This window comes from Ursus americanus, chromosome 11, assembly GCF_024610735.1.
Source record: "Ursus americanus isolate L20-20 chromosome 11, mUrsAme1.1.p, whole genome shotgun sequence".
NCBI classification, from domain to species: Eukaryota; Metazoa; Chordata; class Mammalia; order Carnivora; family Ursidae; genus Ursus; species Ursus americanus.
Genome location: NC_142137.1, coordinates 61,399,595 through 61,424,557, shown reverse-complemented (window position 1 = coordinate 61,424,557; position 24,963 = coordinate 61,399,595). Strand labels below are relative to the sequence as shown.

At 46.3% G+C, this 24,963-nt stretch overlaps 1 protein-coding gene across 6 annotated transcripts; it reads left to right on the top strand.

Annotated features, from left to right (window-relative positions):
* The first annotated feature begins 724 nt into the window (after positions 1-724).
* ZBTB2 (zinc finger and BTB domain containing 2) lies at positions 725-22,994 on the top strand. Of its 6 annotated transcripts, none has more exons than XM_087865587.1 (4): positions 727-856; positions 11,536-11,611; positions 14,800-14,984; positions 20,215-22,994. In XM_087865587.1, the coding sequence occupies exons 3-4, from the start codon at positions 14,812-14,814 to the stop codon at positions 21,584-21,586; spliced, it is 1,545 nt and encodes a 514-aa protein (XP_087721713.1). In that variant the 5' UTR covers positions 727-856; positions 11,536-11,611; positions 14,800-14,811; the 3' UTR covers positions 21,587-22,994. The 6 variants fall into 6 exon arrangements, with proteins under 6 accessions (XP_045661310.2, XP_087721713.1, XP_087721711.1 ...); XM_087865585.1 differs by having other exon boundaries at positions 11,536-11,626; XM_087865588.1 differs by lacking the exon at positions 727-856 and adding an exon at positions 1,269-1,400.
* The last annotated feature ends 1,969 nt before the right edge of the window (positions 22,995-24,963 follow it).

The following is a 24,963-nucleotide window of genomic DNA, read 5'->3' as shown; positions in this document are numbered from 1 at the left end:
AAAGTAAAACACAGTTACTGAAATAAGCATCAAATTCAATCCTAACGAACGTCTGACATCACACTAGTCTGTAAGGAAGCACTTGTACCTCTTTATACACAGCACAAATTGACATTACTTCGGTGACTTTTCAACTCCACTGGTGATAGAAAGGTTATCAGTGATTTACAAGTTTCTCCCTGGCTCCCAAGTCCACTCATTTCAAGTCTTAGGATGAAAACTTATATGACACACGGGAAATAAAGGGACAAAGGTAATGGCCAAGAGATGTCAAGCAGAAGCTTGCAGAAGGATCCGAGCAGTTCTGCATCCCTTCCCCGAGCATCTCCAGGGTTGTCCTACCTAAACACTTTATGTAAACATGGGGCTTGTGACTCAAGCCTCCAGCCCCAATAGGTGGAGAGAAGTTTCCTCGCCTCGGCTGCACATGGTTTGCAGAAGTTTGGCTGGAGCAGAGCGGAGCCTGGGTGGGAGCGGCAGTGTAGTTAGTGCTGCAGGCGGCGGCGGCGGCGGCAGAGCAGCAGGAGGCGGAGGCGGGCGGGGGGAGGGGAGGCGGCTGGGGGGGCGGAGGGGGCTCTTGCCGCCACTGCTCTCTCGCCGCCTCTCCCCCCCGGCGGGAGCCGCTCTCAGCCTCTTTGCACTAGTCGCTCCGCTCTCTCGGTCATGTGACCTTAACGTAACCGGACAGGAAAAGCCCCGCCGCCGCCGCCGCCGCCGCGCCGGAGACACCGACCGCGGCGGCAGCAGCAGCAGCAGCAGCAGCGAGAGGCAGAGGCGGCGGCGGCGGGGAGACCACGGCCAAGGCTGCCCAGTGGTGCCTCCTCCACACCCCCCGCAGCAGCAGCACCGGCGACAGGTAAGCGCGCAACGCCTCCACCTCCCGGGGCCGGTGCCCACGTGCCGCCCCCGGCCCGGGCTCCGGGAAGGCTGAGGGGGGGCGGGGGCCACCGGAGCTCGCAAACGGTTCCGGCACCAACGGTGGCAACAAAGAAGACGAATGACCCCCGTCCCGGGGCTCCGGGTGAAGGCAGGCGGAGGGCCCGGACCACACGGGGACCCAGTTCTGGGAAGCGAGGGCAGGGGCGCCCCGCGGGGGCGGTGGCGGCTGCGCCTGGCGCCGGGGCTCTGGCCGCCTGACAAAACCATCCCCCGGAGCCAGGCGGCGGCGAGTCGGCGGCGGCTCCATCCGGGGCTTTGCGGGAGGGGGAGGGGACGGAAGCCGAGAGGGCGGGCGGCGGATCGGAGGGAGGGAGGGAGGGAGGGAGGAAGGGGAGGGGGGCGATTCGCGTTCCGTTCCCCGTTGCCGGTCCCTCCCTTCTCGCCGCCACCGCGAAGCGCGTCCCGAGCGGCGGCGGCCGGTGAGCGTCCCGCGCTGGAGCCCTGAGAGGAGGGCCCGTCAGGTGCGTAATCCTTCCGACGCCTCGCCGCCGCCTCCTGCTGCTGCCGCTGCTGCTTCTTCGGCGGCAAGGCCGCGAGCTGCGGAAGTGGGTTTGGGGGAGGGGAGCAGAGAGGGAGGGGGAGGGGAGGGATCCGGTCCGACCGGAGCAGGCCCGGCCTCTCTGGCGCTTCTCCCAGCTGCAGCGGCTCCTACAGCTGCTGCCGCTACTGCTGCGGCTCCGCCTCCCCGCTCGCGGGCGGGGGCGCGCACGCGCGCTTCCGGCCTCCTCGGGTCTCGCGCTGTCTTCGGCTCTCGCGCGCGCTCTTCCCCTCGCCCTGTCTGACCACCCCCCGCCCCCGGCGCCGGAGCTGTTGCGCCAGCCGGGGCGTTCCGCACGGCGTAGGCGTCGGCATTGTGTTAAACTCCGCGGGACTTGGGGCGAGCGCGCGCGCGCACGCGGGACTGAGGGAAGCGGAGAGCGTGCGGCGCGGCTGGAGTGCGTCGCCCCTCCCCTCCTCCCAGCCCCTCGGGGATGGGGGCGGTGCCGGGGAGCGCGGCGCCCGGGCCCGCTGGGCCCCTGCCGGTCTGGCCGGCCCCGCCCCCGGCCGGGCCCCCGCCCCCGGGACGGGGCGGGGCGAGGCAGGATGGGGCGGCCGTTGGGCCGCTAGCCTGCGGGCTGGGGAGATGTAGGTCTCCCTGGGTGCCGCCCGGGTGGACCGCTGCGGCTCGGACGGCGGGTGTGGGCATGCTGGGCCGGCAGCCTCCAGCTTCCGCTCCGCTGCCGATCTGCGCCTCCGCTGAGGCCGAGGTTAGCTCGGAGCTGCGCTGTGGTTTCTGGCTGCTTTGCCTTGGGGCGTGGGCCGGCGTCCGTGCCGCCCCACGGGGCGGTGCGGCCCTCACACCCCGGAGGCCTCCGTGAAGGGGAGGCTGGGGGCGCGGAGGCTGCTTCCCGGGCCCGAGGCGTTTTTCCGGTATAACGGACCCCCCCAAACCATTGATTTTTAAACAGGCTGCAAAGAGAACTGTTAATACAGAGGTGCTTCGGAAGCACGGTTTTTGTCGCTTTTAGCTGGTAGTGAAAGGGGGGCGATAAGAAGGCAAGGGTAGCTGAGCAGGCAAGAAAGTGGGCAGGGTGAAAATGCAGATAGTTATTGCTAGGCCATTTACTGCAAGAACTTCCAACTGCTGAACTAATGATGCCTTAGGGAATTAACCCCTCCCCGCCCCACCGGCTGCAATGTTCATTTGCTCTTCATCAAATACAACGGGCTCACTTAGTGTATGAGTCTCAAGTCTATTCATTTTCATAGGTTATTGTTTCAGTAAAATAAAGCATAAAAAAAGGTCAGAATTACGGGCTCACACAGAACTTAGGGGTGCTCAGGGTTCCCTTAAATGGGCTGCCCTGTCCTTTTTAGGATAGACCTTCGTGTAGTTGCTGACAGAACCCTGCACTAGCATTTTAGTTGGAGAGGCCTGAAACTTTAATAGAAAATCAGAATTAAGACATTTTAAATGCTCGTTTCTGTGATTTATTACAAACCAACGTTAACTGTTGAAGTAGATTTTATTTTGCATTCTAAATAACCTTGATGTATATCCAGGGTGTTTTCACACCGTTAAAAGGCAATTTTTAAGGAAAAAAGTTCCACATTTCTTTAAGCTGGGCCTTTCTCACTTAATAAATTGGTGGTTTATAGAAGTTTATTTTCTAACCGAAGAATTGACCTATTATTGACACCATGGTAAGATCTCAAGGTATAATTTATACCAGTGGTAGTGCCACAAACAGTAGTGGAGGAATCGGTTAAAAGGGTGGCAGATAAACCCCCCTTGAAGCTTTGTTGTAATGTATAGTCCAATCATTTGCCAGTTTTAAAGCTTCTCTCAAAGAAGGTGTAAATAAATGGTGCTCTGCAAACTTCCATTGAAATAGTCCAGCAGCAGAGTAAACACGAAACATGTTTTAGGCCACAGAATAAAAGCTGCCATGATGACATTTTCTTTTTTATTGTAATGATTAATATGAACTTTGCACTGTCCTCAAAGATCTGCACTTTTATAATATAAAAATTATATAAAATATAAAATTTTATTCACCTTAACCCTCTGAGAAGATGCTGCTTGTCAACACTGCACGTCTTGTGTATGGGGATACGCTTTCCCCAGTGTGAGAACTCCTAACATGGACGTAGTAAGGGAAGGAAGCCTTCATGGCTGATATGTGGCATTGGGTTGGGAAAGGCTTTGGAGTTGGAGACTCTTCAGCCATTTCTGAACTGTCTTGGTGTTTCATCCCTAGACCCACTGCACTTTCCCTGAAGTAACTTTGAAACGCTGAGCAAGTGGTGTGGTTCCAGCCTGTCACAGTAAAAGAAGAACTGCTGGTCTGCTGTAGACCACCATAAATTTCAGAATGCACATGGCAGAAATGGGAATTTATCACTTTTCCTACTTCCTTATGGTTGCAAAGCATGACTCTAAAAATCTAAAGGAATTGAGAATTTTTATTTTCCTGAAGAAAAAAATTGTAAACATACTAAGCATTAGAACATTTTCTAAATCTTTTTTGTGCCCAGGGAAGTTATAATTTTATTAGCAAATTAAACTTAAATAATTAAAATATTACTGTGAGTCAATAGTAAATAAGAGTCAGTGTTTTACGATGCTAGTACGCCATTAAGAGATGGAGTCCATAGCCACAGAATACTTACCAGAAGTTGGCAGTCCAAGACAGTTTAGGACTGTTTTATTCTATGCTAGAAGGCCAAGTTAGAGGCTGTATTTATGCTCAAACACATAATTCCCAGTTCACGGTTGAGGTACGCATCATATGACTTTCTCACTTCAAGAAAGCTCAGTGTGCAAAGATAGGAATTGGTAAAGCATTTTTAGGTATTAAGTATTTATAAAACAGCTCTTTTTACTTTACAGGAGGTACAGATCCTTTAAATTGTGTACCCGCCTAAGGTCTGCATCAGGCGAGGATGAACTGTCAGAATCATCTGAGAGCAGTTTCAGAGTGTATTTGTGTTCTACACCTTGCCTATCTGCTTAGATTCTCCGAGCCCCAAAGTGATTCTGAACAGGGGTTGTCTAAGTGTGGCCTACAGACTCTTCTGAATCTCCAGGACCCCCTCAGGGTTCCATGAGGTCAAAACAATTTTCATAATAATGGTGAGATGTTCTTGGACTTTTTAGCTCTTGACAAAATGTGTCAACATTGGAAAGATCTGCTGCATAACTCACTGAGCTGACATTTTCCAGTGACCAATAGGTGATGTTCGAAAAAACCATGAATGGGTAAAAGATCCGTTCAAAGTGCAAGGTAGAGCAATGAATTTTACTGTAAGAGAGTAGGAAAATTTCATTCGTTATGTATTTTTAGATCATACTGCTAACCTTTAAGAAACTACGGCTTGTCAAGTTTTGATATAATATCAAAGAAAAATATCCACAATTACCTGGAAAAGCTATTAATATATTTCTTTTTCCAACTACATATGTGGGTGAGGTTGGATTTTCTTCAATACTCAACCAAAACAGTTATCACAACAAAGTTAAATGGAGGAGAGTAAATGCAGAATCCCATTGTCTTCTATTAAAGAGATTTGTAAAAATAGCAAATTAGATTAGGTTTTAAATTTTGCTGTGTGGTCATATGTATGTTTCCTTAAAGTAGATTATAGCATAATGCCTTTAGAATTATCACTTTAATATCAATTCCATTCGCCATAAATCTCTGACTTGGTTCTTGACACAAACTGTCCCGGAACTGCCTCCTTCTGACCTTCACTTAGAAATTAAAAACTAATTCCAAACTTAACGTCAGCAGCCTGTAATTGAAAAGACAGTCTCTTACAAATCCAATGGTTTTCAAAGTCAAAATACGAGCTATTGATTAGTTTATGCCCCACCTTTTTCTAATTACTATGGAAGAGGATTGACTAATGTTAAGAACAGTACACCAACCTGTCACCACAACTAATTAAGACGCATGTCCTAGCTTTGAGATACAATTTAAAAACATTAAAATTCAAATGACCAGCCTCATTCAGGTTTACTTTATAGGCCCTAAATATTAATTATTAATAATACTAATTGAAAAAGAGTTGTTTTGTCCTGGTAAGTGGTCTGAACTACTTGAAAGGATCAATCTTACTTGTGGGTAGTGCTTTTTCTGTTACTGATGTGTCCTGTGCATTACAGTATTCATTTATGCTTCACTTAAATAAAATTAAGGACTTTAGAGGACCCTTTTAGTGCCCTCGAAATGGGTATTCTAAGTGGTATTTAGTATCTTAGGAGAGCTGTTGTCTTTAAAAAGTGAGTCATCAATTTCCAAAAGCTGTTTGGGTCTCCTCTTCTTATACTGAAAATGTAGGAGGAAGTTGGGTTGTCAAAATATAATATGATGCTATTTGTCCCATTCAGCTGCACCTTCAAAAGATGAGTAACTTACAAGTAAGGATCAGCGCCACCTGTGCTGCAAGCTGGAAGTGAAAGCACTTGACATCCAGGCAGCATCGCGTTATCAGTGTGGGAAATAGTGGTGCAGCATTAAATAATACAAATGGTCATTTAAAATATTTAGCTCCGCAAAGGTTTTTTTTTTTTTTTACATATTTCAACATGTGTCTCACAGTCTCTGAATTTGCTTAAGTTAAAAAAAAAAAACTAACTTTGTACACATATACATGCATAAAGAAGGTATTCTATGAAAACCCACTTTTAAGAATTGCCTCCCCTCGGGGTACGTGGCTGGCTCATTCCATAGAGCATTGGACTCTTGATCTCGGGGTTGTGAATTCTAGCCCCATGTTGGGGGTAGAGGTTACTTAAAAATAAAATCTTAAAAAAGAAAAGAATCGCCTCCCCTCTCCCATCTCTGTTTTTCTTCAGTTCCTTTCTGCTCACTATTCTGATTTAAGAAAGACAATTTTTTTTTAATTATTTTAGCTTTTTGGGTTTTTCTTAAGTTCCATTTATTGTTTTAAATGGTTGGGGGCTTTATATAGGTCTTCAGTTTCTGGGCAAGATTTCATGTTGGCCCCCCGTGACTAGGATTACTAAGAACTTTGGGGACTGAGCTGAAGAGCCAGGTAGTGCAGAGGAAAGAAAGCCTGTGAAATTTACACCCAGAGACCAGGGTTCAGTTCACTCCTGTTTACAGTTGTAACTTCTCTAAACTATCATGTAGTGATTTAAAGTTGGATTTAGATACACCCTACTTCTCCAAAGACTCTCAGACATAAATCCCAGTGGGGACTTAGGAGCTCCAGACCAATATAACCAACGTGTACTGCACACCTCTACTTGGTTCTCTCAAAAGTATCCCCGCCCCAGCACGTCCGAACATAAGCTCATGATCTTCCCCACAGAGCTGGCTTTTTGCCTGTGTTCCCTCTCCTGGCGGGAATCCCCATGATCTTTCTAGTTACACAAGCAAGAAATCTAGTAGGAGTTATCTTGGACACCTCAATTTCCCCCACCCTCCTGCATCTAATTCACCAACCAGCTCTGTTGAGTTTTTATCTCCTAACTACCTTTCAAATCCCATCCCTCTTGCTGCATCCTGATGGCCACCACCCACTCTTGTCATCTCTCTTCTGGACCACGGAAAGGTCTCCCCTCTCACCACTTCCAGCAGGTCTCCCCTCACCTGCCTCTTCACTCCCTGATCAAATTCCATGAGCTCTGCAGTACAGCCATGGGATCGCTCACCCTGCAAAATCCCCTCCAGTGGCTCCCATTGCTTTTCAGATATGGACCAAAATCCTTAAGAAGACCTGAGTCCCCAGCTTTGCCTCGCCTCGTTTCTTTGCGGGCTCTTTGACCTCCAGTCACATGGACCTTCTCCCAGTTCCTCAGCTGCAGCTTACTCCCGCCTATCTTAGGGCCTTTGCAGATGTGTCCCCTCGGTCCATCTTTGCCCAGTTAACTCTTCTCATTCTTCAAATATCTGCTTAACTGGCATTTCCTCACAAAACTCTTCCCTGACTTCCAACCCCCAAATTAGACCCCAGCTTCATGACCTCATAGTTCCTTGTATTTTTCTTCACATTGTAAATTTGTGTACTTGTTTGATTCTGCCCTCGAACTCTGTAGTCTGTATACCATAGTAAACACTGTGCCTGGGACCTCAGAATTCTCTCACTAAATGCATGACTACTTCCCAGATCTGCTTCTTAAGAGCTGGACTGCATGTGGGCAAGTTACTTCCTAAGTCTAGTAGGTTTCTTCTGGAAAGAGGGTAGTTGGTCCTTGGCACATAATAAGTGGTGATTTATTATTAATGCTGTGGTGATTAATATTATAATTAATACTGAAGAGTGACAAAATGATATACCATGGTATTATTGAGGATTAAATGATGAGTGTAAAGAGTTACTGTAAAATATAAAGCACTATTCAGAACTTAATTGTGAGCCTGGAGAAACACAAAGTGACATTTAAAAATCAAAAACTTTTTCCAAAATACAGCTTCCTTTAAATTGATGTGAATTTTTTAGATTAATCTAGGATAAAGAGAAATTGAACTCTTACCCCGTATCACCCAGCTAGTCAGGGGCCAAGAACTCAACATTCTTCTCTCTGAACATAGAGTTTTTAATTTTTTTTAACAAATATTGAACACCAGACAATATGCTAGGTACATGGAATAGAGTAGAGTAATACATGATAAGTAAGAGTCAGTGCTGACTTTCTGGAAGCGTCAGGCAGACCCACAGAAACTGGAATATTCACAGATGCTCCAGACGCAAGGAGAGCCTCCTAATCTTGACAGGGAAATTCTGCAGAGGACAAGTAGGGCTGGGGCTGAGGGGAAAGGGGAGACAGTAAGGGGTGGGTCATTCTGGTAGTGGCATGTTTGAAGGTCTGGCACAGAGGCTCTAAGGCCCCATTCAAACAGGCCCCCAGTCCTGACAGTGGGAGTAGAAATCTGGTTCTGGGCTCAGCTTTGAGAATGTGGCCCCCGAGCAGTGAGCGTTGCAGACGGCTAGGAACCCAAGAGTGGTCTGGGCTTCAGGACCTTCTAGTTATAAAGAAAAATGCCCTTCTTCAGCTTATCTCAGTTCCTCCAGCATTTCCAAAGTGAGTGAAATAACATCATTTTGTCTCCATAATCATCAGCATACTCAGATGAAACTGGGTTTTTGGTGATGCTTGGATTTCAGAACAAGTTGGTTACTTGATCACTTCGTGAAGATCGTCGAATGTAATCTTATATCAAAAAAAATTAGGTACAACTTAATGTCATAAAGTAAAATTTTATGTTGTAATATTTTTTTGCATTATAAAATTTTTCTTCCATATAATGAATATAGTGCCAACAGTCCTTCCTTTAGAAAAGTTCTGATTTGGTCCTTTCTGCCCATTTACATTTAGAAGTCCCCCACCTCTACTGGGTATGTGAATATTTTTTGTCTTTTCTTGAAAAGTAAAGAGGGACTGATACTCTTTTGGACCCCTAGTTTCAAGGTTGGTTGGTTGGTGTTTAGTAGGTCTGTGCAATCCGAAATTCTGGAATCATTAGTTTTAGGCAGCAGGAGAGCACGTTGTGCAGAGTTAGGCAAGGGTTGGGTCATGCAGGACTGGGTAAGCTGTGCTGAAAAATTTGGGTTTCATACTAAAGGAAGTAGGGAATCACAGGAGGATTTTAAGCAAGATAGTAACATCAGATTTGCCCTTTGGAAAGATCACTCTGGCTGTTCCCGCGTGGAAGGATTCAAGAGCTAGGGCTGGAAACTGGAGAGATGAGTAGGGAGGCAGAGCTCAGGTGTGGCATTGGGAGAAGGAGGTGAAGTTGGTGGGCGGTGAGGGACTGACTGAGGAATGAGGGAAGTGGGGCCCTGAAAGGAGGAACTGAGATTCCTGGCTTGGTCAAGAGATGGATGATGGTGGCGCCATGCACTCAGCTGGGGATATGGAAGGAAGGGGTTTGTGTCTGTGGCTTTTAGTGTCCTTTGGAGGAAATGGGGGTGAGGGGAAGGGGGATTTGAGTTGTTTTGCCTATTCTGAAGTGAGGGGTCGTGTGGGATGGCCCTGTGGGAGTGGACTGGATCCCCACAGAGAGTCCGCAGAATGAGAAGTAGGCTGTGGACCGAAGGCAGAGAGGAGCACCAGCAAAAGAGGAATCCTTGGTGGAGATTAAAACAGAACAGGCAGAGCAAAGAGCAGACTTCCATTTCCACAATGGAGGGGGGATGGCCTCGAGCAAAGCCCCCCATGAAGATGCTGTTGCCTCAGCCTTGCAGCACAGGCCGAGTGGAAGCGGCTCTGAAGGGGCCATATGAGGAAAAGAGATTTAGGAATAGGGGGTGCTGTTAGCTGGGTGGGGGCTGGGGACACTGCCCCTAAGTGCCCTGCTCGTGGAATCCAGGCTGGGGACCCCCCACCCCATTTTCTCAGACTCATTCACATGTGTCAGGCTCTAGGGGGTGTTGTTCTGATTTTTCTCCCTGAGAAAGGTTTTTGGGTGTCCAAAGTAAGATTTTTAAAAATTTATCTACAGGGAGTTTGTCTTCCCTGTGTGAATTGTGAACATAGACTCATTCTTTCCATGTTTCCTCCTCTTGTTTGGCTTTTTTCACATCCCTGAGACTCCTATACATGTGTTCTTCCCTCTCTGTGTGAAAGACATGTTCAGTTTGTTTCCTATTCTAGATCGAATAGGAAATCTCTAAATCGAGATTCCAAAATAACTGGTAGACCCCCTTAAAAAAAGAAACACTTCAGTTTTTTTCATAGCTCCATTCCTATGGGCTGAAAAAAAATACTTACCTTGGTCTGTTTGTGGAATGAGAAGGAGCTCTACCTTTCGCTATATCGAAGGAGATTTTCACTGTACGACCAAAAACTTCAAAATCCTATAAAATCTTGATAAGTTTGATGACATTGCAACATAAAATTATATCTCAGAAATCTCTAAACAAAAAGAAAGTGCGAAAAATGGTAGCGACTTACGTCATTAAAGGGCTCATTTTTATTATATACCAAGCGTTTTACAGATCGATAAGAAAAAGACAGCCTGATAGAAAACCAGGCAGAGCTCATGAAGAGATACAAGAGGAAATGTAAATGATCAATAAACATAAAAATATACTTCCTCTCATCACTAAATCCATAGACAGTAAGAAAATGAGAATGGATTTGGCAAAGATTCTTTTAAGAAGCAGTGATACCCAGTGGGGGCAGAGTGTGGAGAAACTGGCCGGGGCAGGGGTGGACAGACAGCTCACGACTGCATGTCCCTGGTAGTGGAATCTCTTATCACAAGTGTAGATGCTTACAAGCAGCACTAAAAATAATGTTTCCGATTGATTTTAAACACACTCGCGCACAGCACATTCCAACAAATCAAACGATCCTGTTTAAATCTCACTTCTTACACTTACGGATTCCGTCATCACGGGCAAACGGAGCTGCCCTCCCAGCCCTTTCTTCATTTATAAAATCTGCATAGCGGTCCCTCAGATAAGTTAGTGTGCACTTGAATGAATACCATATGGAAATGAATGGTCAGTGGTAAACACTCCGTAAATAACAGCCACTCTTGTCATTATCATCAAGGAATAAATAGTGATGTGTTACCATACTTGAAGCTGCCGTCCCCGAAGTGACACCCAGAGCGGTGGCGGCGGCCTATGGGGGACCCGCCCGGCTCACAGCAGGGTGCTCTCTGACCCTCTCTCTGTTGTGTAGAGAAAGGCAGGTTAGTAAGATGGAATGGAAGTATTCTGGCGTTTTTCAGCCAGCAAGCTTTCAACGTTATATTCTGGGGGAGGTCAGGTTAGAGTGATGTTTCCATGTAATAATCCCTGTTACCCGGCTACCTGGCACCACTCGTGTTTTCTTCATGAACCCCAGGCCTTGTTTCTGTCTCCCCTTCCTAATCTTAGTGCTTTCACCTCTCTGACCTGCACAGAAAATACTGAGGGGACTAAGGCCCTGCTCCGTTCCATGGATGTGGACCTGTGACTGAGCCTGTGGTCCAGGTCTCTGTACCCAGCTCACTGCTAACTTAGGTGACCCTCCTGCCCTTCCTACTTGGAGATAGCTCTTGATGGAAAACATGAGACTGGACATCCTCGATCCTTGCTCGGTGACCTGACTGGTCTCTCGAAGTATCATTCCGTTTCATTCTTTTCTTTTAGGTCACACTTGTTAAATCTGAATCTGACAGATCATGCCTAGAAGAGGAAGGAGAGTGGGGAGTTCAGTACCAGCTGAGTAAGATTGCCACGGGTCTGTTTCGTTTTGTTTCGGAAGCTTATTGATAATGCGTTCTCCACAGTAGCTTGCCCGGTTCTGCAGTTAAGCAGCATGGTTACCCATTTCTTTTTAAATCTGGCTAACTACTTAATGTGTGGTGGGATTGTCTTTTTTTTACTTTTTATTTTGAGATAACTATAAATATACATGCAGTCGCAAGAAATACTAGAGATCCCATAAGCCCTTTACCGAGTTTCCTCTGATGGAAACTTCTCGCTGAGCCGTAGTTCGTATCACAACCAGGGTGCTGACGTTGATACAGTTGAGTTACAGAACGTTCCTATCACAAGGATCCCTCATGTTGCCGTTCTGTCGCCAAACCCATTTCCCTCCTGCTCCCCTCACCCTCTGCTACTGATCTGTTCTCTGCTCCTCTGAGTTTCAAGACTGTTACAGACATAGAATCATACAGGACGTGACCTTTGGGCATTGGCTTTTTTCACTGCGCATAAAGCACCGACCTTGCTGTATACATGTATCAGTAGTTCATTTCTCCTTGCCGGTTATGTGGTTTCCTGTGGTGTGGGCATACCACACTGCTTAACTGTTCTTTACCCACTGAAGGACATCTGGGTTGTTTCTGGTTTTTGACTCTTAGGAATAAAGCCGCTGTGGATATCCACGCGTAGGTCTCAGTGTGAACTTAAGTTTTCATTCTCTGGGACGAATGTCCACGAGCGCTGTTGCCGAGTGGTACAGTCATTGCATATTGAGTTTTTTAAGAACCTGATTTTCCGAAGTGGCTACACCGCTTCATCTTCTCCCCAGCCGTGTTCGAGCAATCCAGTTCCTTGGCGTCCTGGCAAGCATTTGGTGTTGCCATTATTTTTTACTTTGGCAATCTTGATAAATATATAATGAAATCTCATGGGGGTTTTAATTTGCTTTTCCCCAGTCGCCAGCAAGGTCGAAGGTCTTTTCAAGTCTTCATCCACCAGCCCCTTTGGTGAAATGTGTCTTCAAGTCTATTGCCTGTTGTCAGATTATATTTTTTTTCCCTGTTGAATTTTGAGAATTCTTTATATATTCTATATACCTGTCCTCTGTCAAAGGTGTTCAAAGGTTTGCAGATATTTTCTCCTGGTCTTTAGCTTGTCTTCTCATCCTCTTAACAGGCTCTTTCACAGAACAAAAATTTTTAATTTTGATGAAATCCGACTTAATCACTTTCTCCTTTTATGGATTATACTTCCGATGTTCAGTATAAAAGCTCTATATCTAACCCTAGATCCCTAAGATTTTTCTCCCCAAAACTTAGTTTGGTGTTTACCTTTGAGTCTATGATTCTTTTTGAGTTAATTTTTGTATAAGGTATGAAACTTTGGTGAGTGCTTTTCTTTTCTTTTTTTCTTTTGTGCCCGGGGAGTCCAGTTGATCCAGCACCATTTGTTGGAAAGGTTCTTCTTCCTCCACTGAATTGCTTTTGTGCCTTGTCGACTGTCGGTTGTGCACATTTGTGTGGCTCTGCTTCTGGGCTGTTGTTCCGTTGCGCTGCTCTGCATGTTTGTCCCTTGGACACGACCTCGCTGTCTTCATACTATTGCTATTTGATGCATCTTGAAATCAGACAGATTCGTCCCACGCTAATATTCTTCTTAAAAATCATTTTAGCTATTCTGGTTTCTTTGGCTTTACATTACACATTTTGGAATATTCCTATCTAAATCTACCAAAAAAAAAAATCTTGCAAGAATTTCGAAAAGAATGTTGTCAAACCTATATATTGACTTGGGAAAAATTTATGTTTTTACTCTGTTGAGTTTTCCTAACCATAAATACAGTATGTCTTGGTTTCTTTAGGTGTTCCTTGATTGCTTTCTTCAGCATTTTATTAAGAGTCTTCAGCATACAAGTCCTATACGTGCTTTGTGAGATTGACAACATATATATTTCCATATTTTGAGTGCTTGTAAATGGTATTATATTTCTAATTCCAGTGTCCACAAGTTCAGAGTATACGGAATACCAGTTGACTTTTACATGTTTATCTTACAGCTTCTCTGTGCTGTTGCCAAACTCATTTGTTAGTTCTAGGAGTTTTTTGTAGATTCCTTGGGATTTTCTAGGTAGTAACAAGCATGTCATCTGGAAATAGGGGCAGTTTTAGTTCTTTCTTTCCTGTCTGTATGACTTTTACTTCCTCTCTTGCTTTATTGCACTAACTCAAACCCCGTACCATGTCCAGTAGTGAGCGTGGGCATCCTTGCCTTCACAAGCTTAGAAAGCATTCGCTCTTGATAACACTGAGTCTGCCGTGAAGCATGCTGACCTATACGTAGAGGGCTGATCTGTATGTATAATGCTGATCTGTACGTGGAGGGCTGTTACAGACGCTCTTTGTGGGAGAGGAGCTGTCTGCTGATGTGATGAACCATCTCCTTTAGGGGCAGTTCCCCTACTATGTAGATGATTCAGAACGAGTGGCTTGCTAGGGTGAAGTGTGAGAATGAAGACCTTAGAATTTGGAGTCAGAACATTCTGATTTAAATTTTGGCTCCCCTACCTTCGAGCTAGATGGCCTGGGCAAATTATGTACACCTCTCAAAGCCCAGTTCCTCCTCCACAAAAAAGGGAGAAGAGCACCATCCTCTTTCCTCCCTCCGTGGGCGCAGGTGTCCGGGGAAATAATGGGCGTGTTGTTATATCCCTGCCGGGGACTGCCCTGTCCACACAGCAGGAGCTGCAACACTGCCCCAGTTTGGTGAGCTCTTTGCCCTACCCTGCTGTGGCCCCACCCCAGCACCTCAATTTACTGCTCTCTGTGGAAGAGTTGACAACTTCTGGTCAATGGATCATTAGAATTTGCATTTGGAATCATAAACTAAAAGACTAACTGATCTGGGGATGTTTGCCGTCTGGAGCGCAAGAAAACCGAGTTCACTTCCCGGCTCGGCTCCTCCCTCACCATCTGTGTAAACTTGGGCAGACCGTGTGATCCCCCAGGTCACTGTAAATGCCATCATCTGTGAAATGGGAGTGAAGACAGAGCAGCTGCCTCATAGGGCTGCTGTGGAGAGTAAATGAGTGAATTGGTGTCACGTTGTTAGCATGACATGTTAGCTGCGGTCATTACTATCGGTGACTGTAACGGACACATACTTCCTTGTGAACCACCTTTCTTAAAAAAAAAATTGTTTGCTTTGCAGATTTTTAAAAAAATGGATTTGGCCAACCATGGACTTATTCTCCTGCAACAGTTAAACGCTCAGCGAGAGTTTGGTTTCCTGTGTGACTGCACGGTTGCCATCGGCGATGTGTACTTCAAGGCACACAAATCAGTTCTTGCTTCATTCTCCAATTACTTTAAGATGTTGTTTGTCCATCAGACCAGGTAACTAACGTGCTTGATAATAATCGAATGACTGCAGACACTGAACTTCACGGCCCTCTTCCCTCTGAACCTGCTCTTACCCATCCAGACCGTGGGGGCTCACCTCCTCTCCCTGGAATCCTAGGCCCCCGGGCTCCCAGTTTTCCCCCGTGACCTCACTTGCCCCCTTGCCTGTCTTGGTTACTCACGCTTCCACGGACCTTTGAGCCCCCAGCAGCCCCGCCATGCCCAGTACCCTGGCCCGGTGTCCCCTGCACAGTAGGATGGGCAGCGGCCTCCGGAATCCCTTTCTCCCACTCCTCCAGCCCCGGCTGCCCAGACTCCCTCCACCCCTTTCCCTATTTTTATCCTTATCTGCTGATCTAATGAGAAGCTTGAGGGCGTGAATTCCCCAGTTTCCTTCTTTTCTCTCTTAAAACATCTCAATCCCAGTATCTTTGCTTCATCTTTCCTTCCCTTCTCTCCCATCTGGGAGAAAAGGACCCTCGATGTCTATGGAAAGGTGATCTTCCTCCAACTCCAACTCGGGGGCTGCAGATCCTACCTCTTACTCTTCCGTCTGTGCTTTTCACTGTGCACTCCCCCTGCGCCTGAGTCTCTGCAGGATCCACGCTCCCCTGACACCCTGGGCGGCTCCTCCTTTATCCCACCGTGAAGGTGTTCAGAGGGCGAGCTGCGGCCTTGCTGGTGCCCCCCCCCCGCCCCTCCTCTCTGGTGGTACTGTGGTCTGTGCTCCATCTCTACCAAAATCATTTCTCAAAGGTCACCTCTTCATCGAAACCGCAGCTCTTCTCAGCCTCCTCGTCCTCGGCAGCTCTTGCTACCGCTTGCTTCCTCTCTTTAATGGCCGTCCTCTGCACTTTGATAATGCAGAATGTTCCCGTTTCCCTGCCCTCTGGGCAGGAGCCTTCGGAGAGTTTTGGTCTTGAGCTCTCCACGCTTCCTTCCACATGCACTCTCCTGAGGGGAGCTTCTTTTTCTCCTGGATTTGGCCTCCCCTGGAAACACAAGTGTACAGCTCTGGCCTTGACCTTTCTCTGTGTTGTTCAGACCTCTGCTTCCCAAGACTTCGAAGCTGGCTTCTCCAGGGGTAGAATTGAGTATCAGCGTGTCTAAAGCTGAGTCAGGCCTTCCTGGGTCCTTCCCTTACTGCCCTGTTTATCTCCAAGTAACCCGCACTTAAAATCGCTCTAAAACCCCGTACTCTCGGTCCCCAAATCATGTTTCCCTCACAGTGCCTTTTGTATTAGCCCTTTCCTTCCCCTTCTTCCTTCCTCCCATTTCCTAATCATTCCTGTCAGATTAATATTCCTAAACAGCGCTCTGATTGTGGGACACCTTTGATCAGAAATTACTGCACGGTGTTACTCCTCTGATCAGAAACCTAGAGGGTATCATTGACCATCAGAACAGCACACAGATTCCTGCTTCTCTTTCTGGGTCCGGCAGGCTGGCAGCCTGACCTGCACCCTCCTTGGCCCCCGAGCCCCTTCGGGCCAGCAGCCCCTCCCACTGGCCCAGTTCCTGAGCCCAGCTCCCCCATCACCTCTTCCGTGACCCCTCCCTACAGTGATCCAAAGCCGTCTCTTCCTCTCTCACGTTTCACAGCACTTTCTGCCCCTTAACAAGATCAGCACGTTTTCCCTGTGTGGTTCTCGGTGGACTTCTCTCCCCTCCTCCTTTGTAAGTTTCCTGAGGGCAGAGACCGGGTTGACCAAGCTTTGTGGGCGCCCCAGTGTGTAGGTCACGTACTTGTACGTAAGAGCCACTGACCGGTGTCCGGAGGAGCGGAATGGGTGAAGAAGAGGAATGCCGGCAAGCAGGGGGTGCTTTGTCTTGCCACACTAAGGATGTTCCCTTTTACCTCATTGTCGAGACTTACTTAGAAGTTTCAGCACAATGAATTAACTTGTCCTGAAAGGGGGAAGATTTTCATTTTGAGGAAGAAAAGAATACACTTTAATGAGTTTTATATAGATGCAAGAAACTTAAGTGGAGAGCGGTTAAATGCCTTTGTAAAAAGGAGAAGTGGTATCTGTGTAATTCCGGAATCCCAAATGTTACTGGGCCAGAGGGGCTCACGCCGTCTCAGAGACGGAGCCAATGCGGGCCAAAGGCCAGAGGCAGGCTTTTAAACGGGCGCCTTTTTTTTGCAAGGCACTGCGAGCTGCCACCTGACTCCCCAAAAGGTGAACTGAGAATACCGTTTTTTCACACTTGATTTAAGAGTGTTTTATTGTCTATAGCACCACTAGATGTCTCTGTCTCGTGGGCAGCCCTCCAAGTGGTTACGTTTCAAATCTTGTAGGACTGCAAACATGGGGCTCCCAAAACTGGAGAGAGGCAGGTTTTACTAAGCACAACTTCCTGCTGAGGTCGAACATCACTTAAAAATTCTTTGCCAAGCTCTTTAAGCCCATCTTTTACTTCACGATTCTAGTGAAGGAAAGATTAAAAATGCAAATGACTGTGAAAATCTGTACGAAGGGCTTGTGCCTGTGCTAAAACCGTATTTTTCCTGTTAAAGTGTTGTCTCAAGCAGACGCCTACAAATCAAACCATGTAGGTGTAATTAAATATCTTGTGGAGAGCTATGTCCTTCCAGAAGGACTTGGAAATGACCAAAGTCTGGCCCATAGCGAGCCGAGAGGTCTAGCTGCCTGGGAGGGAAAGCAGTCAAGGATGGAAATTGCTGGAATGTGACCTAAAGAACTTTTTAAAATAACTTTTTTCTAAAGTGTTTCTCTGTGTATATGTGTGCATGTGTTCTTCTGCTTTAAGAAAAAAAATTAAAATCAAGAAATCAAGATAATTGGTTTCTGGGAACCTCCTGGGGCCCTAGGCGCTGGCATTATCCCAGACGCTCACGGCCTCCCTCTCCCTGGTGGTTTCTCACCAGCCCCGTGGGCCCCTTCAGAATCCTCCCCACAGCCTGGCGGGGTCTCCCAGCCCCGTTTCTTCTTTGCCTTCAGAGATTGCACGCAGTTCTTTAAAACCCAAGCTCTGCTCAGTCACCACCCGTCACTGGCAGTAGACAGAGGACAACTTATATACAATAACAAATGAGGGAAAATCATAAAACTGATGACAACATTTTGATGCAAAGGGGCCCTGCTTGGGGGTTACCGCTCACGGATGCTAAAAAAACATAGCCCTCCTTGGGATTTCGGCCCTTCTCTTTCTGGGAGGCAGAGGGGGAGTTGCTGTCCCTTCTGCCTGGAGGAACATTCCCTCCCAGCAGAACAAAGGTGCCCTGTGATCTCCTGGGAGGACTTTGTATCTCTAAAGGCCTATGGTTTCCCAGTTCTCTGGGAGATGATTGTTTACGTGATTGAAGTATTCTTTACCACACATGATCTCTGAAGCTTTGTTTTGAATATTGAACTTCCCTAGAGCCCCTTAAATGTATTCTAGTGTACAGAGTATTGTTGGCACTCACCCTGTGCTGAAGGGAAGACCACCTGTAATTGCATTCCTGTTTAAAGGAATATCACTAGAGGACTATAAAGACTCCAAAGGAAGATGAGTGATCTGTCTTTTTAAAAAACAGAGTCACAGAAGTTCTGTTCTTTTGCCATCAAAGTGCTGCAAGTTTTTATAAGTAATCTTTATTCTTTGACTTCCATACTTGGTAAGCAGACATTTCTCACATGATTATTTGTATGCAGTCATCTTGAAATATACACACATCGGTAGCAAGACAGGAATTATTCAAATCTGTTCTGTCACAAATTGCTATTAAAGTCACTCTGAAAAAATAGAATAAAATGTTAAATTTGGAAGAGCATTTTAGCATATCGGAAAAAATATTTATCCATAAGATAAACAGCTAAAGGAGACAAAAAGAGTTATAATAGTAAGAAGTGGTGTAATCAAAAATGATGATCCATTCTAAAGGCATTCAAGGAAGCTGTCTTTGAAATTGACAATGCATTGTCTGAGAATATATTCACTCATTCACAATAGCACATATCTCATACTGTATAGATATAATCATTGCTTTCTAATGATGCATTAGCATTTCTGCCATTAGTCATGGTTTAGGAAGAGTTCTTTGGGACTTCTTGATTAAAGCTGCTTGGCCAGAATGATGTTTCTGGAATGAGGCAAACTAGCATCTAAAAGTTAGAAAATCAGCTGCTTTAGGTGCCTCAGATAAATCACATAACTCTTTGGGGTCTCAGTTTTCAGATCTGCCAAATGGGAATAATCAGATCAGCCTTAACTACTACACGGGATTGTTTTCATGCTCTAAACCATTTTGGTGTCATGGGTTTGGAATGAGACCGAGATTTAAGTTCCTCTGACCAGCTCTGATATTGAGCAAGGCTTGACTCTCCTTGAGCCTTGATCCCTTATCTGTAATGGCAGTTTAATGAGATAGTGACTGTAAAGCCCAGCTGTAGTTCTGTTGATGGTGGTGGTATTTACATTTGTTAAGGAAGGGAGGTGCCCTGGAACCGCTTTTTTTTTAATGCAATCTAGCCATACTGGGAAGCTGATCTGACCCCATTAGAGCTAGAATGTTCCTCCATACCTTCCTGTGGGAGATAGATCAGAGAGTTCAGAGCACCAACAGAATTAGGTTTTATTTTTCTCTCCCTTTTGTCGTGTGGCTCTGAGTGCTTGTTCATACTAGCCCAGCTCCCCCGTGTCATTTTACAAATGAAGAAGCTTTCTCATCAGGTAGATTGTTTGATTTGCTTTCAGAGATGTCCTGCGGAGCTCCGGATGGCATTGGATCAATAGAAAATCATAGACTTTTAGCCAAAGATCTGCCAGGTCAGTGGTTCTTAACCACGACTGGGTCACAGGGCACTTTCTGACTGATAAGCAACAGCTCCTCTGCACAAAACACAGATTTTTTTTATATAAAACTCTTGGAGTTCTGTCTAAAAATACAATATGATAGAATTTCACAGAGTATGAGGAGAAAAACTGCTTCAAGAGGCTAGGAGTTAAGATGTCATATTTGCTTAACATGAACTTTTTCTTTCTCGGTCCTTGAAAATATATTTATTGTATCTCTCTGTTCTTAATACAGTTACATTACATAGGTTCCAGTTATCTCCCCTGAGTATTCCATTTCATGAAACACTAACAATAAGAAATGGGAAATGCTCTTGTTTCATTTGCCTTTAAAAGTCCCCCCTTTTTCCTTCAGAGATCATGCTCTCATTGGAGACATGGGTTGACATTTACTTACAGATTGTTCACTTGTTTCTTCCAGTGAGTGTGTCCGTTTGAAACCAACTGACATACAGCCAGATATTTTCAGCTATCTCTTACATTTGATGTACACTGGAAAGATGGCGCCTCAGCTGATTGACCCTGTTCGATTAGAACAGGGGATCAAGTTTCTGCACGCTTACCCGCTGATCCAGGAAGCCAGCCTGGCCAGCCAAGGAGCCTTTTCTCATCCCGACCAAGTTTTCCCACTGGCCTCTTCCCTGTATGGCATTCAGATTGCAGACCACCAGTTGAGACAAGCCACCAAGATTGCCTCTGCCCCCGAGAAACTCGGTCGGGAGCCCCGGCCGCCGACGTCCAGGATGAGCCAGGAACAGGTGCCTGAGGCCTCCCAGCTGTCTCAGCTGACTTCCAGTCTGGCCCAGGTGAATCGGACGCATCTGACTCCCTCGGACCCACTGCAGACCTCGCTGTCTCCAGAACTCGTTTCCACTCCGGTGCCTCCCCCTCCTCCCGGGGAGGAGACCAATCTGGAAGCCTCTTCCTCCGACGAACAGCCGGCATCCCTCACCATAGCCCACGTCAAGCCGAGCATCATGAAGAGGAACGGGAGCTTTCCAAAGTACTACGCCTGCCACCTGTGCGGCCGGCGCTTCACCCTGCGGAGCAGTTTGCGGGAACACCTGCAGATCCACACAGGAGTGCCGTTCACGTCCAGCCAGCCGGGAGAAAGCCGGGTGCCCCTGTCTCTCTGTAGCAACGCCGCCGACCTGGGGAAAGACACCATGGAGGTGCCGGAGGCCGGGATGATAAGTGACAGCGAGCTGCAGCACATCTCCGACTCTCCCATCATCGACGGGCAGCAGCACTCGGAGACGCCGCCGCCCTCGGACATCGCGGACATTGACAACCTGGAGCAGGCGGACCAAGAGCGCGAGGTCAAGAGGCGCAAGTACGAGTGCACGATATGCGGCCGCAAGTTCATCCAGAAGAGCCACTGGCGGGAACACATGTACATACACACCGGCAAGCCTTTCAAGTGCAGCACTTGTGACAAGAGCTTTTGCAGGGCCAACCAGGCTGCCCGGCACGTGTGCCTCAATCAGAGCATCGACACCTACACCATGGTGGACAAACAGACTCTGGAGCTCTGCACGTTTGAGGAAGGCAGTCAGATGGACAACATGTTGGTCCAGACCAACAAACCCTACAAATGCAACTTGTGTGACAAAACATTCTCGACTCCCAATGAGGTGGTTAAACATTCGTGCCAAAACCAGAACTCGGACGTTTTTGCCCTGGACGAGGGGCGGTCCATTCTCCTGGGCAGCGGGGACTCGGAAGTCACGGAACCTGACCACCCAGTGTTAGCTTCCATCAAAAAGGAACAGGAAACAGTGTTGTTAGACTGAATGTTACTTATCTTTTTAAAAACTGTCATTTTTACAGAGACTGTCTCCTCTCTCTTCCCCCCCCCCCCCCCCCCCCAGTTCAGAACTGTAGTTCTCCATGGCATGATACAAACAGGTCCCCGGTCCCTCTGTCCTCCCCACCCCCTCCCTGTCCCCAGCCCTTCCTCCGTAAAGGCTTTGTGCATTATAAACCTGGAACATATTTACTTCGAGTCAGGGGATATTGGAAAGATAATGGTCAGTAGTACTTATAAACTCAAATAGATTTTGAGACGTTTTAGATTATTTAAAAGCATACTTGGAACTAATGAAGGGTATATAACAAAACAAAACAACTGGAATGCGATTTGGTAAGCTCAAATTATGACTTTCCCTGGGTAGTAAGTCTTCCTTCTCAGAAAAATGGCAGAAAATACAGCATGCTTCTTAGAGATACCGCTGGGCTCTGTACTATGCAAAATCTAGAAGGTGTGGGGAAACTTTAAACCCAAGAAAATATTCTTAGTGTTTATCCTCCAGGTGTCTTATTTCAGAACACGTCCTTTGAGATTATGTCCAGTCGAGAAAAATCATTCGTTAAGAAATCTACTTGAACAAAACACAAAAGAGAAAAAGTAATAATGTGATGGCAATCTTAATTTTTGGATAAAACATGACAAAGCTGTGAGTTTGTGTGTTTGTAAGAGAAAATGTGTGGATATTAGCGATAAACAGGTGTATTAACGCACATGCCTTATCAAATTGCTGGCTTCTTTCAAAGTTGAACAAGAACAAAATTCTCTTTTAGTTTCTGATAAATCTGTTGGTTGTTTTAAAAATCAGATTTGAAAGTACTGTAGATTGTCTTTCTGAATAGAAAACGACATGCCATTCCAACAGCTGCCCGTGTTAAATCTGTTTTAGCACCGACCAGCTGCTTTAAATCAGTGTATGTATGCGGGAAAGTGCATCTCAGAGGGGAGGTTGTAAGCAAAGCATGTAGGAACTTTAATGACTTTAAACGTTAATGCTAATAGTTTACTGGCAACATTCATTGAAGCATCAAAAATGGCAATGAAAAATCAGGACGAAAAAACCTAATTGCTGTTTGGGAAAAAACTTGATTTTGATGTTTCGTCTCCACTTTTCTTTTTTTTTCTTTGAGCACCTGAAATTTCCTCCACTGGCCTGAAAGTAGTAAAATGTGTCCGTTACTCTTTCCTTGGGCCAATAACAGAATGGTCTGACAGGACAAAACGGGAGCCAGAAATAAGGACCGGAGGGAAAAGGGAGGAACAGTTCATAGCTGTGCTGTACGTATGTGTTTAAAACTGAATATCCCACCATCCTGTTTCATGTATAGTTGAGTTCTCAGATTTGTAAGTTTTTATACATACTTTCATTGAATAAACATTTAATTAAATGGGTATTTTATTGTATCTGTGTATTACTTTGTCTACCCAGAAAGATGCAGGGAGGGGGATGTGGCCTGAGGAGGGATCTCCTTGCTGCACCCCTCCTTCTGTCTGCAGAAAATTGGGCGGATGGGTCCCCTAACTTGAGTGGCATGTTCCACATCTGTAAAACGAAGACAGTGATAACCGCTGGATTGTCAGATTGTGGGAATCAAATGAGTAAACCGTATGAAGGTGCTATGGACCGTCCAAGCTTGGCCGGGAAGGGATCTGAAAGTCATCCTACCCCACTTTGTTTTACAAGGAAGAAAAAAGACTCCGAGAGGTGTTTACCTAAAAATGACACAAAGTCATGCTATATAAACCTAGACTCTTAAACAGTGAGAGGTTTTCACTGATTTCATCTTTTTTTAAAACTCAACTGGGTGTCTGTGTGCTAGGTGCTTTCATTTACTCCCAGTCATCCTGGCAGGCATGTGTCCCATTTGTGTGAGGAAATTGAGGCCCAAAGAAATTAAACAACGCCTCTGAGGTTATTCAGCCAAATAGAGACAGCCAGGATTTAAAACCCCATGTGGCTCCCTCAAAAAGCAATGCTCTTTCTACTCCCCCAGGGATGCTCTACACCTATCAGGCACCTTTGACCAGCCCTTGGCAATCGACAAGTCCCGTATTGTTGTAATTGACAAGCCTTTGATTCAGCAAAAGCAAGAAGTACAAGGCATGGCTTTCCTTGCTCATCTGACCTACTTTTTTGTATTTGGTTTCAGACCTAGGTTTGTCCAACTTATATTAAGAAGAGGGGGAAAAGATATTTTCCCAAACGTGCAAACATTTCTACGGGCTAGAAGCAGTTGCTGGGGGGAGGTGCCAGGTGCAGGGAAGGGAAAGCTTTTTCACCTGTTAACCTATTTGTTCTGCTATTGAGGTAATTAACTTAAATCTGTTCTAAAGCCTTATATTACTGCAGTCGTCCTAAAACAAGCACATCAGAATCTCCTGGAGGGCTTAATAAAACAGACTTTCAGCCTGGCAGAGTATCTGATTCAGGCCTTCTAGGGTCAGGCCCAAGAATGTGCGTGTCTAACAGGTTCCCAGATGATGATGATGATGATGATGATACGGGGAGACACATTTAAAAAAAAAAAATTTATTTGAGAGAGAGAGGGCACAAGCAAGGGGAGAGGAAGAAGCAGACTCCCTGCTGAGCAGGGAGCCTGACCCTGGACATCATCCCACGACCGTGGGATCATGACCTGAGCCAAAGGCAGACGGTTAACCAACCAGATGCCCTCAGGAGCCACATTTTGAGAACCACAGCATTACTCTATCATTTCTGCTATATTACTGTCCTTTCCTGGTTCTACTTGCTTCTCAGAATTGCAATAACCAGGGGAGCTAATAAAGGGCCAGACAGGGACCTGTGACATTTCTAGCATTCTGCTTTCTTTGAAGCAAAGTGCTCCCTAATGAGATAGACGCTCTGTACACATCGGTACAGGAACACTTAGAAAAAATGGGCTTTATTCTAAACCTCCCTCTTCTCATTCGAAATGCCCCTATAACCTGCGAGCACAATGAAGCTAAAGTAATCAAATACCCTAAGTAGTTTTCGGAAAGGCCACCTGGTTTCCTCCTTAGTAAAAGAGGCAGGGATCCGGGTGAGGAGACAAAATGGCGTTGGGCGGTTGGCTAAGGCCACACCACCTCTTAGAGGTAAGTACACAGCCCCCATCTCCTAAGCCAGGGCCCTTCTGCTACCATCACACTATCTGGGAAACCCTTCCTAGCTGTTAGTCGTTTCAATGTTTTTTGTCAGCAAGAGAAAAGGAACTAAAGAATCTTATCTTTGTAGTTAGGGTAGTGCCGCCAGTAAGTAGACAAACGTGGGAGAGAACCAGGAGCCTGCATGCTACACGGTCGGGAGGAACCTGGCACTGACCCAGGACACTGCAGGCTTGGTCCCTCCCACAGGCCCTCCTC

Excerpts from the sequence above, each read along its gene's own strand:
- ZBTB2 (XM_045805354.2), top strand. The coding sequence starts at position 14,812 with ATGGATTTGGCCAACCATGGACTTATTCTCCTGCAACAGTTAAACGCT. Across the intron at positions 14,985-20,214 it reads TTGTTTGTCCATCAGACCAG|TGAGTGTGTCCGTTTGAAAC; the intron begins GTAACTAACGTG and ends TGTTTCTTCCAG.